A 14,357-nucleotide genomic window follows, 5' to 3' on the forward strand; every position below is an offset into this window, starting at 1 on the left:
CAGCCATGGGCATGTACAATGCTCAAAATCATTAGTCATCCATCAGAGAAAGACATATCAAACCCACCACTTCACACCCACTAAGATGGGTGTAATAAAAAAGACAGACAATAACAAGAGTTGATAAGGATGTGGAGAAATTGGAACCCTTACACATGGCTGGTAAAAACGTCATGTGGTGCAGCCTCTTTGGCAAACAGTTTGGCAGCTCCTCAAAAAGTTAAACTGACTTTAAAAAGTTTAAGTTTAAAAAGTTAAAGTGACTTAGCAATTCCACTGCTAGGTATATACCCAAGAGAACTGAAAATGTATGTCTACACTAAAACTTGTAGTAGAATATTCACAGGATTATTCATGATCGCCTAAAAGTGGAAGCAACCCGAATGCCCATCAACTGATGAATAAATAAACAAAATGTGTCATACACATATGACAGAATATTATTCAGCCATAAAAATAAAGTACAAATCCATGCTATGATTTGGATGAATCTTAAAAACATTAGGCTACATAAAGGAAGCCGGACACAAAAGGCCACATATTATATGATTCCATACATGAAACGACCAGAATAGGCAAATCCACAGAGACAGAAAGTAGATGAGTGACTGCCAAGGACTCAGGTACAGGGGACTAGGGAATGACTCCTACTGGGTATGGGGTTTCTTTTTGGTGATGAAAATGATCTGGAATTAAATAGTGGTGATGGCTACACAACTTTGCGAATACACTAAAAACCACTTAGTTGGACACTTTAAAATGGTGAATTTTATGGTATATGAATTTTATCTCAATTTTTTTAAAAAAGCAACAACAACACAAAGTAAGTTTCTCAGGATGCTATAGAAAGGTTTTTTCAAAAATAAATAATTCAACTTGAGGATATGATTCAGCGACCATGTTGTCTTTTCAGGGCTATCAACAAGCCATTCCTGGCTGATTTTTGTTCCTATCATTTATTCCAGGGCCTTTTCACATCCAGTATATATGAATACAAAGAACTATGGAATTTTTAGGTCAGGGAGGATGGTCAGAGAACACCTAGTCCAAATCTCTCATGTTAGAGACCAGATACACAGTTAACTGGCTCAAGGTCACAATAAGGTGACCTTGTAACTCCGATTCCGCTCTCCTAACTACTCCCTGGCTAGGTCTTTCTGCTCCACAACATAAACACAACCGAACCACAGGGCAAATGTGAAAACCACTGCTTCACAACACACAGGACATCTTCCAACGATGAGAACACTGGCTCCCCGCAAAATCTAGGGAAGCTCACTAGATATAAGAAAATCAGTATTTTCTTAAAGTTCAACAGTCCACATTACTCAATGACCACAAAACCCGGTGATCATCACTGATACAACCTGCTTTTCACCAGAGAAGCAAAGCACAACAAAGTTTTAATTAAGAGACCAAGGAAAGCAGCAAAGACTGCAAAAAAGACCGCTCCGAGGCAAGACGGAGGCAAGACGGATGGCAAACAACACGGCCTCATTCAGCCCAAACTCAAACCGGCAAGGCACCCATTGGGATTCCAGCTCAAGTACCAACCACCACATCAACTCCAATGATACCTGCAAGGAGAGAATCTTCAAAGAAGGTGATGAAAGAGGTAAAGTTCACTCTGAGCTCTAACTTCTTAGAAAGTATAAATATTAATAGCCAAGATAAAGAAAAAACCAGAGAAGGTGACCAAAATAAGCAAGGGTGTCAAGAGGCAGGGGAAGTGTTGCAGACAGCAGCAGACATGGAAGGTCAAGAGCTGGAAAGACTGGACTCATCACATCCAACCCTCCGTGTTACAAATGACGAACTGGGGCAGGACCACTGAAGTCACCTGCTCCAAGGTCCAAGAGCTGGTAACAGATTCAGGCTATCAGGGGAATACAACACAAGGCCTTAACATTCTCCCTTTCTTTCAAAACCTCTCCAAACTCCCCTAACTGTTAAGAGGGAGCTGACTTATCTCCACCCAAATCCACCTAGACATGCCACATCCATGATTCACCCTTCAGTGGCAATATCAAAATACAATTTGCTGAAATGAAGGGAATACTCTTACGGGTCTGGGTGGCTCCTAGTCCTTTTCATACAGTGACAGTGTTCTTGGCCCCTCAGCTCTAAGGGGGCCACTCGGTCAAGGTCAAATTAATAAACACCTCTGATGCTAAGTGCCTCCCCAGGGGTTAGTGTCTGATGACCTCCAGGTAATCACATTCAGCAACAATGGGGACTGCAGGTGATCAACCACCATCATTACCCTGCACTAAGGAAACCCACAGAAAAACCTACAGAGAAATCTTCCCAGGCAACAGCGAGACTGGCAGGTGAGGCATTAAAAGATCAACAGGAGGGGACCTCCTCCACAGCACTGGGATTCTTACTCTATCAATTGCTGGTTGTGGAACGTGGAACCTGGAGGCATGTCCCTATAGCACCAACCTCAAGACTATTGAGGGGATCAAATCATCAGTTTAAAACACAGCACAGTCCTTAACACGGAATTAAAGCTCAGAGAAATGTCAGCACTGTCACCATTATTGTTTTCATTAAAAAAAAAAAAAAAAAAAAAAGCCAGGCGCGGTGGCTCACGTCTGTAATCCCAGCACTTTGGGAGGCCAAGACGGGCGGATCACGAGGTCAGGAGATCGAGACTATTCTGGCTAACACAGTGAAACCCTGTCTCTACTAAAAATACAAAATAATAGCCCAGCGTGGTGGTAGGCGCCTGAAGTCCCAGCTACTCGGGAGGCTGAGACAGGAGAATGGCATGAACCCAGGAGGCTGAGCTTGCAGTGAGCCAAGATCATGCCACTGCACTCCAGCCTGGGTGACAGAGCGAGACTCTGTCAAAAAAAAAAACCTCTAAGAACAAGATTTCTTCTGAGAAGCTGGGGAAAGAGATCCCGACAATCCTGACTGCCTGGCTAGAATCCTAAAAGACAAGGGAATTCATCATGAGAGAGAACTGTCTTCATCAACCACCTGATTTTATTGAGAAAGCCATCTTCAGCATGGAGTGGAAAAAATGACATCATTAATAACACCGTTGGCAGGGAAGGCCTCCTGCCAGGGTGTCAGCAATGCCCCTGGCCACTCCGCTCTGCGGGGCTGGGCATGTCGGCAGAGCAGTGAGGAGACGAAAGAAGAACAATTTCTGTAGCAAGGAGGACAGATGAGGCAAACAGGAAATGAGAAGCAACAAGGATTTGCCAGAAGCACCCACTCAAGCAATGCAATAGCTCCAACTTTCTAACACTAACAGCAAAGGAGGGCGTGCTGGCTACAGAGGCTGCAACACCAAGGGCCCTGGTTGGCACAGGCTCTACAGAGGCTGTTGGCTGCTAAAAGAAATAGCAGACTCTGGTATCAAAATGCTTGATTTGAATGAATCCTGGCTTCATCACTTCCTAGCTCCATGAACTTGGTAATGTGGCCTAATTTCGCTGGACCCTATAGCATTTTGGTAATAACTAAATGAGTTAATAATTGATATATGTAAAGAATTTAAAGCATGCCTGGCACACAGTAAGTGCCCCATAAACGTTAGAAAAGACAAGGGGGAGGCTGGGCACGGTGGTTGGCTCCTATAATACCAGCACTTTGGGAGGGCAAGGCAGGAGGATCGCTTGAGTCTAGGAGTTCAAGACCAGCCACGGGCAACATGGTGAAACCCTCTCCACAAAAATTACAAAAATTAACCAGGGGCCGGGCATAGTGGCTCACACTTGTAATCCCAGCACTTCGGGAGGTCGAGGTGGGTGGATCACTTGAGGTCAGGAGTTCAAGACCAGCCTGGCCAACATGGCAAAACCCTGTCTCTACTAAAAATACAAAAATTAGCTGGGTGTGGTGGTGGGCACCTGTAATCTCAGCTAGTCAGGAGGCTGAGGCACAAGAATCACTCGAACCTGGGAGGCGGAGATTGCAGTGAGCCGAGATGGCGCCACTGCACTCCAGCCTGGGTGACAAAGCGAGACACTATCTCAAAAATAATAATAATGATTAATAAATAAATAATTAACCAGGAATGGTGGGGCACACCTGTAGTCCCAGCTACACAGGAGGCTGAGACAGGAGGATCGCTTGAGCCCAAGAGGTCAAGGTTGCAGTGAGCCAAGATAGCACCACTGCTTTCCAGCCTGGGCCACAGAGCCAGATTCTGTCTCAAAAAAAAAAAAAAAATCAACTGACATTAACTTCAACCACACTCTGGATACCCCCAATACACTCTTGCTCAGCAGCATCATTTCAAATAAATACCCTCACCGAAAACAGCACACACTGCAAAGTCTCCCTTAAAATTCTGGGTAGGTGGTGCCCATGAATCTTCTGGTGCTTCACAATGGAACTTGCCCTGCAGAATCAAGGGCAGTACATGCCGTGTGAGACAAACAAGAAAGGCACACATAGGAGAGCTGGGTTGTAGGACCCACCCAGCTCAGAATCCTAATTACAGGATTTAGAAGGTCCAATTCACAGCTCTCCTGAACTCTTGAGGCATGCACAAGTATATGAACTAACCTGTGGGATCAGATGAGAAGCTGCCAAGCCATAACCCTGAAAGAACAGAGGGCACCCCACGGATGTAAAACCACAGCGGATGGCTCCCTGCCAAGAGCGCTTCTAAACACCTTTAGCGCCTCATAATTCTAACACTGGCCTGAGGTGCAACTCTTCTCAGCTAGACTCTTAGAACCGATTCATGGCAATGACAGCATAATAATTACGAGATATAATAATTATATTTAACAAACAGAGTTGTTAAAGAATCCATCACTCTAAAAAAAAACTAGCTAAACAAAACTTACCATCAAGCCTGAAATTCTCAGTCTGAATTCAGGGGGTCCATAAACTTGGATTGGAAAAAAAAAATTTATCTGTATTTTCATTAGGGTCTAACTGAAATTTATCATATCTTTCGATTACAAATGTAAACAACACGTGCTAATATTATCAATACTTGCAACTCTAATAAAAGATACATGAATATTACATTATATTTATTAGAAATATCTCATATCAATATCTCAAATATCATCAATATCTCAAATAAAGGTATTTATTAGACCAACCACGAAATCTTGTTACTAAATGCTTTAGTAAAGAAGCATTATAAGCATGGCAAAAACTTTTTAAACATTCTGCTAACTGAATTTCAATATACAGTCGTGCTCCACATAATGACATTTCAGTCAACAATGAACCACACACACGACTTCTCATAAGATTATAAGAGGGATTTTTATCATCTTTTCTATGTTTAGATACACAAATACTTGCCATATACAAATACTGTAACTGTGTCACAGTTACCACAGTATTCAATACAGTGGCATGCTGTACAGGTTTGGAGCCTGGGAGCAGTAGGTTCTTAGCACATAGCCTAGGTGTCTACATGCCATCTGGGTGTGTGTAAAGTGCACTCTAGGATGTTCGTACCACAAAGAAATCTTTAAACGATGCATGTTCGTCATCAAGCAATGCATGACTGTAATTAGTTTCCTTTGAAATCTTATTTTGTTCTATGCATTAAAACATTGTCCTGAAGAGGCAGACCACCTTCACCAGAGTGTCAAAGGGAGCCATGGCACAAAAAAGGTTAAGAGGATGAAACAGGACTGCACATAAAACATGAGATTAGGCCGGGCGCGGTGGCTCAAGCCTGTAATCCCAGCACTTTGGGAGGCCGAGATGGGCGGATCACGAGGTCAGGAGATCGAGACCATCCTGGCTAACACGGTGAAACCCCGTCTCTACTAAAAATACAAAAAACTAGCCGGGCGAGGTGGCGGGCGCCTGTAGTCCCAGCTACTCGGGAGACTGAGGCAGGAGAATGGCATAAACCTGGGAGGCGGAGCTTGCAGTGAGCTGAGATCCGGCCACTGTACTCCAACCTGGGCGGCAGAGCAAGACTCCGTCTCAAAAAAAAAAAAAAAAAAAAAAAAAAAAAAAACATGAGATTATTAAGTGCTTTATATGGAAGGAGCTAGTCCTGTCCACTTTTTTTCTTTTTTTTTTTAAGACGCCCAGGCCATCCTGTCCACTTTTACATCCCTGGCACCTGGCATTGACAACATATGGTAGGGGTCCAATATACCATTTATGAGTGGAGAAACTCAATCAGTCAAATCCCTTCACAGAAATGACCATCATCATAAAAATACAGCCCAAGCATTCCAGCTCGGGTTGGTGGTCTGTTTATTCCAAGACATTGATGATATGATAAAAACGATAATGGTATAAAAAGCACCTGGAAGGGCAGCCAGGAGCAGCGGCTCACGCCTATAATCCCAGCACTTTGGGTGGGTGGATCACCTAAGGTCAGGAGTTCAAGACCAGCCTGGCCAACATGGTGAAACCCCATCTCTACTAGTACAAAAATTAGCCAGGCACGGTGTCAGGCACCTGTAATCCCAGCTACTCAGGAGGCTGAGGCAGGAGAATCCTCCTTGAACCCAGGAGGCAGAGGTTGCAGTGAGCCGAGATCGTGCCACTACACTCCAGCCTGGGTAAGAGAGCGACACTCCATCTCAAACAAACAAACAAACAAACAAAAAAGACAAAAAGTACCTGGAAGGGCCCTAGCAATCCACTTGGAGGCCACATTACACAGAAAAGACATAAGCAAAGGAGGTAGGTTCAGATCATGGAACGTCACCTCTCTTTAGTAGGGAAAGAAAGAGGAGTGTTTGGGGAGCTGAAATGGGGACAGCATCCCAGGTACCTGACAATGCCCAGAAATATCACCTGCTATAGTCTGCCCAGAAACAGCAGAGGGTCGCACGAGCAGACCCCTCTGTCCCAGTCTATGCAGCCATGCTTCTCTCTTTCCCTGGGCCCCAGTCTATGGAGCTATGCTTCAATCTTTCCTTGACTGACCCTGGAACTGGTCCCAACACAAGTCCTATACCAGTCACATCAAGCAGCACAGAGTTGGCCTGGATTCTGACACTAAGTAGCTCTAGACAGCACCAGCTTCACCGTGGGGAAGCTAGAAGGTCTGTTCAGAGGGCTTGGATGAATTGAGCTTGGCTGTTGCCTTGTTCGGGGCAGCTCTGTTGGGTCTACCTCTATGCCAACAGCACACAATCATGACAATCCATCAGCAGGTTTGGACCCCTCTTCTTGTACAATGGACCTCAACCGGGCCACTTACCACCATCCCCCCTGCTACCTCCTCGTCCAAGACCCTCTTGCCTGGATGACTACAATAGCCCCTCACGCAGCAACTGGTCTCCCTCTTTCCTTTCATGCCCTGCTAGTCTATTTTTCCCTAGAACAACCACAGTGAAGTCTTTAAAATGTAAATCGGACCATGTTATTCCCTGCTGAAAACCCTTCAACAGCTTCCCATCACAACAGAACAAAATCCAAATTCCTTCCTCAAGATGGACAAGGCCCTGTGTGACCTGGCGCTGCCCACCCCTCTGCCCGCTGTCTCTCATCCTTCTCTCCCTCACCCACTCCCCCCCCACACCCTGACCTTCCTTCAGTCCTTCCGTGATCCCGCCCATTGGCATTTCAGGGCCTTTTCCCAAGCTGTTCTATTCCCACATCTTCTGTGACTGGCTTCCTCTCTGCATTCCAGCCTGCTCAAATGTCACCTCTGCAGAGAGGCTTTTCCTGATTTTGGTTTCCTAATCTCCAGAACCACTTTGTATCTCCATGATATGCATGACTTTCCCTTACAGCACTTATCAACTGCCTAAGGTTATATTACATAACTGTCTATCAGTGATTATCAACCCTATTTGGGAGGAGCCTTTAAAAAATGCCAAGGCTCCAGAGCCCGCCCAGACCAATTTAAGTCAGAATTCTAGGGAGTGGAGCCAGGCAGCTCTGCTTCACAAACGCCCAAGCAACTCCAGTGTGCAGCCCGGGTTCCATCTAGAACAGTGCTTCGCAAGCTCTCACGTGTCTGTGGTGTATGTGGGGATGCTGTAAAAATTCAGGTCCTGGGTGGAACCTGGGGCTCTGCATTTCAGCAAGCTTCCAGGGGATGCCTCTGCTGCTGGTTGCTGAACCAATATGGTAGCCACCAGCCACGTGTAGCTACTAAGCAGATACGGCAGCTGAGAGCTGGATTTGTCTTAGGCTGCCTCATCAGACAGTGCAGGCCTAAAATGCATGTATATGCTCCACAAAGGAAGGCACTGGCGCCTGGAAACATGGGGTGCACGGGAAGAATTAAGGATCACTCCAAATTCTTGGTCTCAGCAGCCTTCTGGAGACCAGGTGACTGTGAAAATCCCACCACAGAGGCTGAGCTGGCTGCCACCTCAGGACTAGATCAATATTTACCTAAGGCAAGGAGGCAGGTACAAAAGACCACAATGAACCAGCTTAGTGCCTTAGCATTTGGTAACCCACAGGTAACTGCCTGGACTTCAAGACTTAATGGCACGATATCATACAAGGCCCTCCCTCACCACAGCCCCAGGCCCTGGGACCCCTTGCACCCTTGCACATCCACAGGACTCCGCGCATTCCTACAGCTGTGGTCCTCACATTTTTTGCACTGATTTGTTTACAGGATTAGGATTCTGTTCCTCTTGCTGGACTGCAGGTCCCTTCAAAGAGAGAACATATTCTTCCTGGTGTTCTATTCCTGCCACCTCACACATAGCCTAGCACACTGAAGGACTCAGGAATCCTGAGTGCATGGCAGGACCTGGAACCCACGAGGAGTGGCATCAGTACTTCTACCATTGATCCTAAGAAGGAAACTGAATTCAGCATTCACCGGAGGGCAGGGAGGAAGGCTCACATATGAAGAGAAAATGGCTTCCTTAAGTGATTCAAAATTTTCTGAAATTCAAATTTCAGAACATAGTTTAAAACGTGGCCCTGTTTGACCCATCAAAGCTCACTTCCAAAAACATGAATGCTCTGGGCAAGGAGGTGATGTCCTTCTGAAGACAGCAAGAATCTGTTCATCTGGGGACTTGGAGGAGCTGTTTGTCAAACAAGTCACAAAGGGCTAACATTCAGAATCACATTCTTGCCAAAAAGCACGTAGGCCTGGTTCCCACTGTTGCTGCTAGGAGGGGTCTGGTCCCATGGACGGCAGGGCCCCTGGGAGCCGGCAGGCCCAGATGCTTACCCCACCCCTGCAGTTAGAACCCTGTGCTTATGACAGCAATGGGATTGCCAAGGTAACCAAGGACAACAAAGTAGAGAATTACGGCCCCGGAAGGAAGTAGATTAAATTTTAATACTTACAAGTCAACATCAAATTTATTTTTAAAACTACATCAATGCCAAATAAGCAAGGCAGAATGGATGGTGCTATAAAGGAGGGTCTAACTAAAAACACGAATATTCCAAATATGTATACAATTTTTCCCTATTTTGAGAATATTTCAAAGTGCCCAGAGGCTCCAAGAAACCAAAAAAAAAGAAGAAAAAAAAAGAAACAAAAAAACCCTCACTTTTCAAATTTCTGTCACAACTACTTATTTTTCCATTATTTCCAAAAGCACAGGACAGACTCTGGTTGCAGCACCAGACTTTGCTAAGTTTGCTAAAATTGTACAAAATGATGACTTGAACCAGAGAAGGTGGTCAAGTGAAAATTATAAAACAGGTATGCTCTCACCAGCTGTCAGGACAACAAACTTTTTTTTTTTTTTTTTTTGAGACGGCATTTTACTCTTGTTGCCCAGGCTGGAGTACAATGGTGTGATCTTGGCTCACCGCAACCTCCACCTCCTGGGTTCAGGTGTTTCTCCTGCCTCAGCCTCCCAAGTAGCTGGGATTACAGGCATGCACCACCACACCCAGCAAATTTTGTATTTTTAATAGAGACGGGGTTTTTCCATGTTGGTCACGCTGGTCTCGAACTCCCAACCTCAGTGATCTGCCCGCCTTGGCCTCTCAAACTGCTGGGATTACAGGCGTGAGCCACCACATCTGGCCTGACAACAAACTTTTAAAAAATACACACGGGTTAACAGATACACGGTAGTGTTTCATTCACTCACCCATTCAGCCATTCAGCCATTTCCCTGACACTTCCCCCATGTAAATCCCATCCTCACTCTAAAAGCCCTCACTGGGGCCTGTGGACTCACTATATAATCCAGTAACCAATTGTCTGGCAGCTTCTGTGCTGTGTATTATCTCACTAAAACCTCACCCCAATCCTCTGAAGTTGACAGGTATTATTACCCAGACTTTAAAGCTGAGGAAAATGAGAAAATGTTAGGCATCTCACTCAAGTTCACTCAGCTGGCAAGTGGTGGAGTCTGAACTTGAACCCAGGTCAATTTGACAAAGGAGTAATTTAGAGAATTCAGCATTATGAAAAGTAACAGGAAGCAGCATGGTTTCTGAAAGCAGCAGGAGCCAAGTTCTAAGTCCACTTCAGAGCCCTATAACCTTTAGCAAATTACTTAACCTCTCTGAGCCTCAATTTCCTCACCTATAAAGCAGAGATAAGGACTGAATACAATACCTGTGAGTTTCATAGTACAGGATAGGGACCCACAGTTATTATAATAATATGCCAGCAACAAGTATGCAAATCAAAACAGTACATTTTAACTGTAAAATGATTTTTTGGCAGATATAACCTACATTAGAAATAACAGATTCAAAAAGGTTTATCAGTTTAAAATTAGTTTGCTGGCCGGGCGTGGTGGTTCATGCCTGTAATCCCAGCACTTTGGGAGGCCAAGGCAGGTGGATCACCTGAGGTCAAGAGTTTGACACCAACCTGACCAACATGGTGAAACCCCGTTTCTACTAAATACAAATAATTAGCTGGGCATGGTGGCACATGCCTGTAATCCCAGCTACTTGGGAGGCTGAGGCAGGAGAATCGCTTGAACCTGGCAGGCAGAGAGTGCAGCGAGCCAAGACTGAACCACTGCACTCCAGCCTGGGCAACAAGAGCGAAACTACATCTCAAAAAATAAATAAATAGCCGGGCGCGGTGGCTCACGCCTGTAATCCCAGCACTTTGGGAGGCCGAGGCGGGCGGATCACAAGGTCAGGAGATCTAGACCACGGTGAAACCCCGTCTCTACTAAAAATACAAAAAATTAGCCGGGCGCGGTTGTGGGCGCCTGTAGTCCCAGCTACTCGGGAGGCTGAGGCAGGAGAATGGCGTGAACCCGGGAGGCGGAGCTTGCAGTGAGCCGAGATCGCGCCACTGCACTCCAGCCTGGGCGACAGAGCGAGACTCCGTCTCAAAAAATAATAATAATAAAATAAATAAATAAATAAATACAAAATTAGTTTGCTAGTTCCATGATTCATTTGTTTAAAAATAAGACCAAGAGCTTGCAAATTTTATTTTATTTGTTAAATGAGTAACTTTGTCATGATACCCTCTCACGTTTCATCTCAGTATGAGAAGATTTTTGTTTAAAACCAAAATACTGTACGCATCATTTGTTATTAAACCATATACAGAACAAGTTTTGTTAATAGAAAAGAACATTAGACACCCTGGGAAAGAGCATTATTTAAAAATCCACATCGATTTACCTCAGAAAGTGAACAACCTTCAAATTTAGTTATAAAACCAAGCTCACACGTACCATCATCATAGCACGTATGTACATTTGCTTAAAGTGAAATAAACCTGAAATGATTTTAATTTGTCCATTTTCAGACTTGAACCAAATCTTGGGCTTAGACGGCAACATGAAGCAAGCTTGCAATTTAATGAAATGACCAAATCCAGTCTCTTTGTAATCTGCTCAGTAACTGAGCTCTAGGGTAATCTCCTGCACAGCATACAAAAAAAGCTTTGGAATCACACACTGTAAACTAAAATTAATCAAAGAAAGTGTATGCCAATTTTAATAGCAATTCCTATTTGCTTGGCTTTCCAACATCTGCCAATGCTAATAATATTTAACTGACAAACTGCAGTGGGGAAAAGCAACAGAACTTTAAACATAATCAAGCTTTCTAAAGAAAGACATCATGCACAATGCTTCCTTCCCTTAAGAAATATTCAGCTACCTTTTTGGTTGCAATCATTCCATAAACATTATTAATGGTGTATTCTCAAAACACTGTGCTTTTTAACTGGCACTTAGGAAAAAAATTCATTCACCATCCCCATCTGCCTCATTTGAAGGCATCATTTTTAAGCCTTGCTGCTAAAAGTAGAATTAAGTGATCTGGGGAATCACCGAACTCATAGGAAAGGTTTACATGCAGCTCTCTTCCGCCAAATTAAATGGAGAGAAGGCAGGCTACCCAAGCTATATTAACAGCATTCAGAATGCTGAATCTGTTACTTTTGATTCCCTTTTATTGACTGTTTACAGCTACAAAGAAAAAATTTTTCCATTAAGGGAAAACATTCTGGATTTTTTTTTCAATTCTTAACAGCAGATGCTTTGTTCAAATGGGCAAAAAAAAGAAAAAAGAAAAAAGAAAAATAATAATGCCATTGCTTCCTTTAAAGCTCTTTGGTGACTTCCCCTCAAGCCTGCTAGCCCAGGCGTTTTCTGCTGAAATACCTGCAAAACCCAATTTTAAAACTGTAACCTGACATTCTGGCCAAGAGATATTTAATCATGGATTCACTATCGCCACATGTGTGGCTTATAAACCTGTTCTGAGTCGAGCAGAGTGCTAAGCACTTCACATAGTCTCTGATCCTGGAAAGGATGCATTACTAATCCCGTTTGGTGGGTAAGGAAAAGGAGGACTGAAGGTGAGGATGTGCCTCAAACCATAGCCAACGGTGGCCCCTGGACTCACAGCCTGCCCATTTCCCCACGGTTTTAATTTTCAACCAAGCTTCTTCGTTCCTACGTGTTCCTCTCCCCAGGACCTGGAGAGCGTGCTAGTTAGCAGCTAGGCGTGATGACTTTGCACCTTGAAAGCACTTTACTAAAACCAGGCCTTTTCCAGGTTGAGGGGAAGGGTGGCACCCCGGATTCAAGCAGGTGAGACCCAGGTAACCGGGGAGCGGCTCCTGGAGGCCTCTTGGACCCAGAAGCGCCGACTCTCACACACCTTGCCCGCAGTTCCTTCTCCGGGCACGGGTGGAGCGCAGCCAGGCCGGCCTGGCTGAGGCGGGCATGCCTTCCCAGGCAGCCCGGGATGCCCCGGACCCGCGGGCCCGAGGGTGGGGGCCCTGCAGGGCTCGGGGACTGCGGCGGGGAGCTCGGAGAGCGGAGCTGCCCCCGCCGCGCCACTTCAAGAACAAGTTGGTAAGGTCCGCGCTGGGGACCAAGGACCCCGGGCGGCGGCGGGCGGCGGTGGGCAGCGGGATCCCCACAGCTCGCCGCAGACCCCGACTCTGGCCAAAGTTGGCCGCGCTGCGGGGAAAGGACCAGGCCGGGGAACCCCGCGAGGGCCACGAGGCCGAGAGAGGGGAGGTCTTACAGAGGCCCAAGGTGGCCATCACCCATCTCCTCCGAGCCACCTAGGCGGGAACAAAGGGCTTCTGTCTCGGGCAGGGTTGGCCCGGCCGCGTCCGGCTTCGGAGCAAAGAAAGTTTTCCCGGGATGCGGATGCGGGAGCGGCGGGCGGGGCTCGGGCGCGGGATACCTGCGGCCGGAGCCGCCGCACAGGCCGCCTCACCTCCTCGATGGCCGCCACGGTGTTCCGGCACTGCGCCGTGCGGGTGGTGAAGCTGGAGGCCGTGGGCGCCTTGTAGTCCTCATGGGTCTCGGCCACGAATTCCGACACGGAGATCTGGTCCGGCATCGCCTCGGCGCGAGGGCGCTGGCGCACGGCCGCGGGGGCGCCGCCGCCTCAACCGCCGCCGCGGGCTCCGACCGCCGCTCGGACGCCGCCGCTGCCGCCGCCGCTCCGGCCCGCGGACAAAGGGGAGAGGCGGGCGCGGGAGCCGCGCGGGGCCTGGCGGCGGAGCAGAGGCGGCGCGCAGCCCCGCGCAGCTCGGCCGGTCAGCCTGCCTGCGCGCCGAGGGCTCCGCGTCCGCCGCCGCCGCCGCGTCCTCTCAGAGCGAGCCCCGAGGCGGGCGCGCACAGCCGGCGGGAACTACCCGCCACCCAGCCGCGGGCCCCGACGCCTCCCGCGGAGAGGGGCGGGTCCGGACCGGGGGCGGCGGCCGGCCGGGCGTGGGGCGGGGCGGCGGGAGGACCGGGCCGCCAATCGGCGCGCTCGCCGCTGCCGCGCCGCCGGGAAGCGGAGCCCGCAGGAAGGAAGGCGGCGCGCGCCCCGGCCCGCCGAGCCGTTCCTGGCCGCCGCGCGCCGCATTGTCTGGGCGTTCGGGGCCCCGCGCGCCGCACCCATACCCCGCCCCCGGCCGGCTAGGGTGCGTGTGGAGGCCCCGACTCCGACCCGCGGCCGGCGAGGGTGCGTGTGGAGGTGCGCCCGGCCGGAGTCCGGCCCTGTGCGCGCCAACCACCCCCCGC

General features: G+C 47.7%; 1 protein-coding gene across 5 annotated transcripts in view; it reads right to left on the reverse strand.

The window, feature by feature from the left end:
* The window catches only part of ASAP2 (ArfGAP with SH3 domain, ankyrin repeat and PH domain 2), a 203,964-nt gene extending 189,946 nt beyond the window's left edge, over positions 1-14,018 (reverse strand). For 3 of the 5 annotated variants that reach the window (XM_065527686.2, XM_065527687.2, XM_045369819.3), the window contains exon 1: positions 13,528-14,018. In XM_065527686.2, coding sequence (XP_065383758.1) covers positions 13,528-13,686 — 159 coding nt within the window. In that variant the 5' untranslated portion in view covers positions 13,687-14,018. The remainder of the gene's footprint in view (positions 1-13,527) is intronic. The other 2 variants (XM_005576600.3, XM_005576597.3) reach the window with 1 other exon arrangement.
* Positions 14,019-14,357: the final 339 nt, after the last annotated feature.

Source organism: Macaca fascicularis, chromosome 13 (assembly GCF_037993035.2).
Source record: "Macaca fascicularis isolate 582-1 chromosome 13, T2T-MFA8v1.1".
NCBI classification, from domain to species: domain Eukaryota; kingdom Metazoa; phylum Chordata; class Mammalia; order Primates; family Cercopithecidae; genus Macaca; species Macaca fascicularis.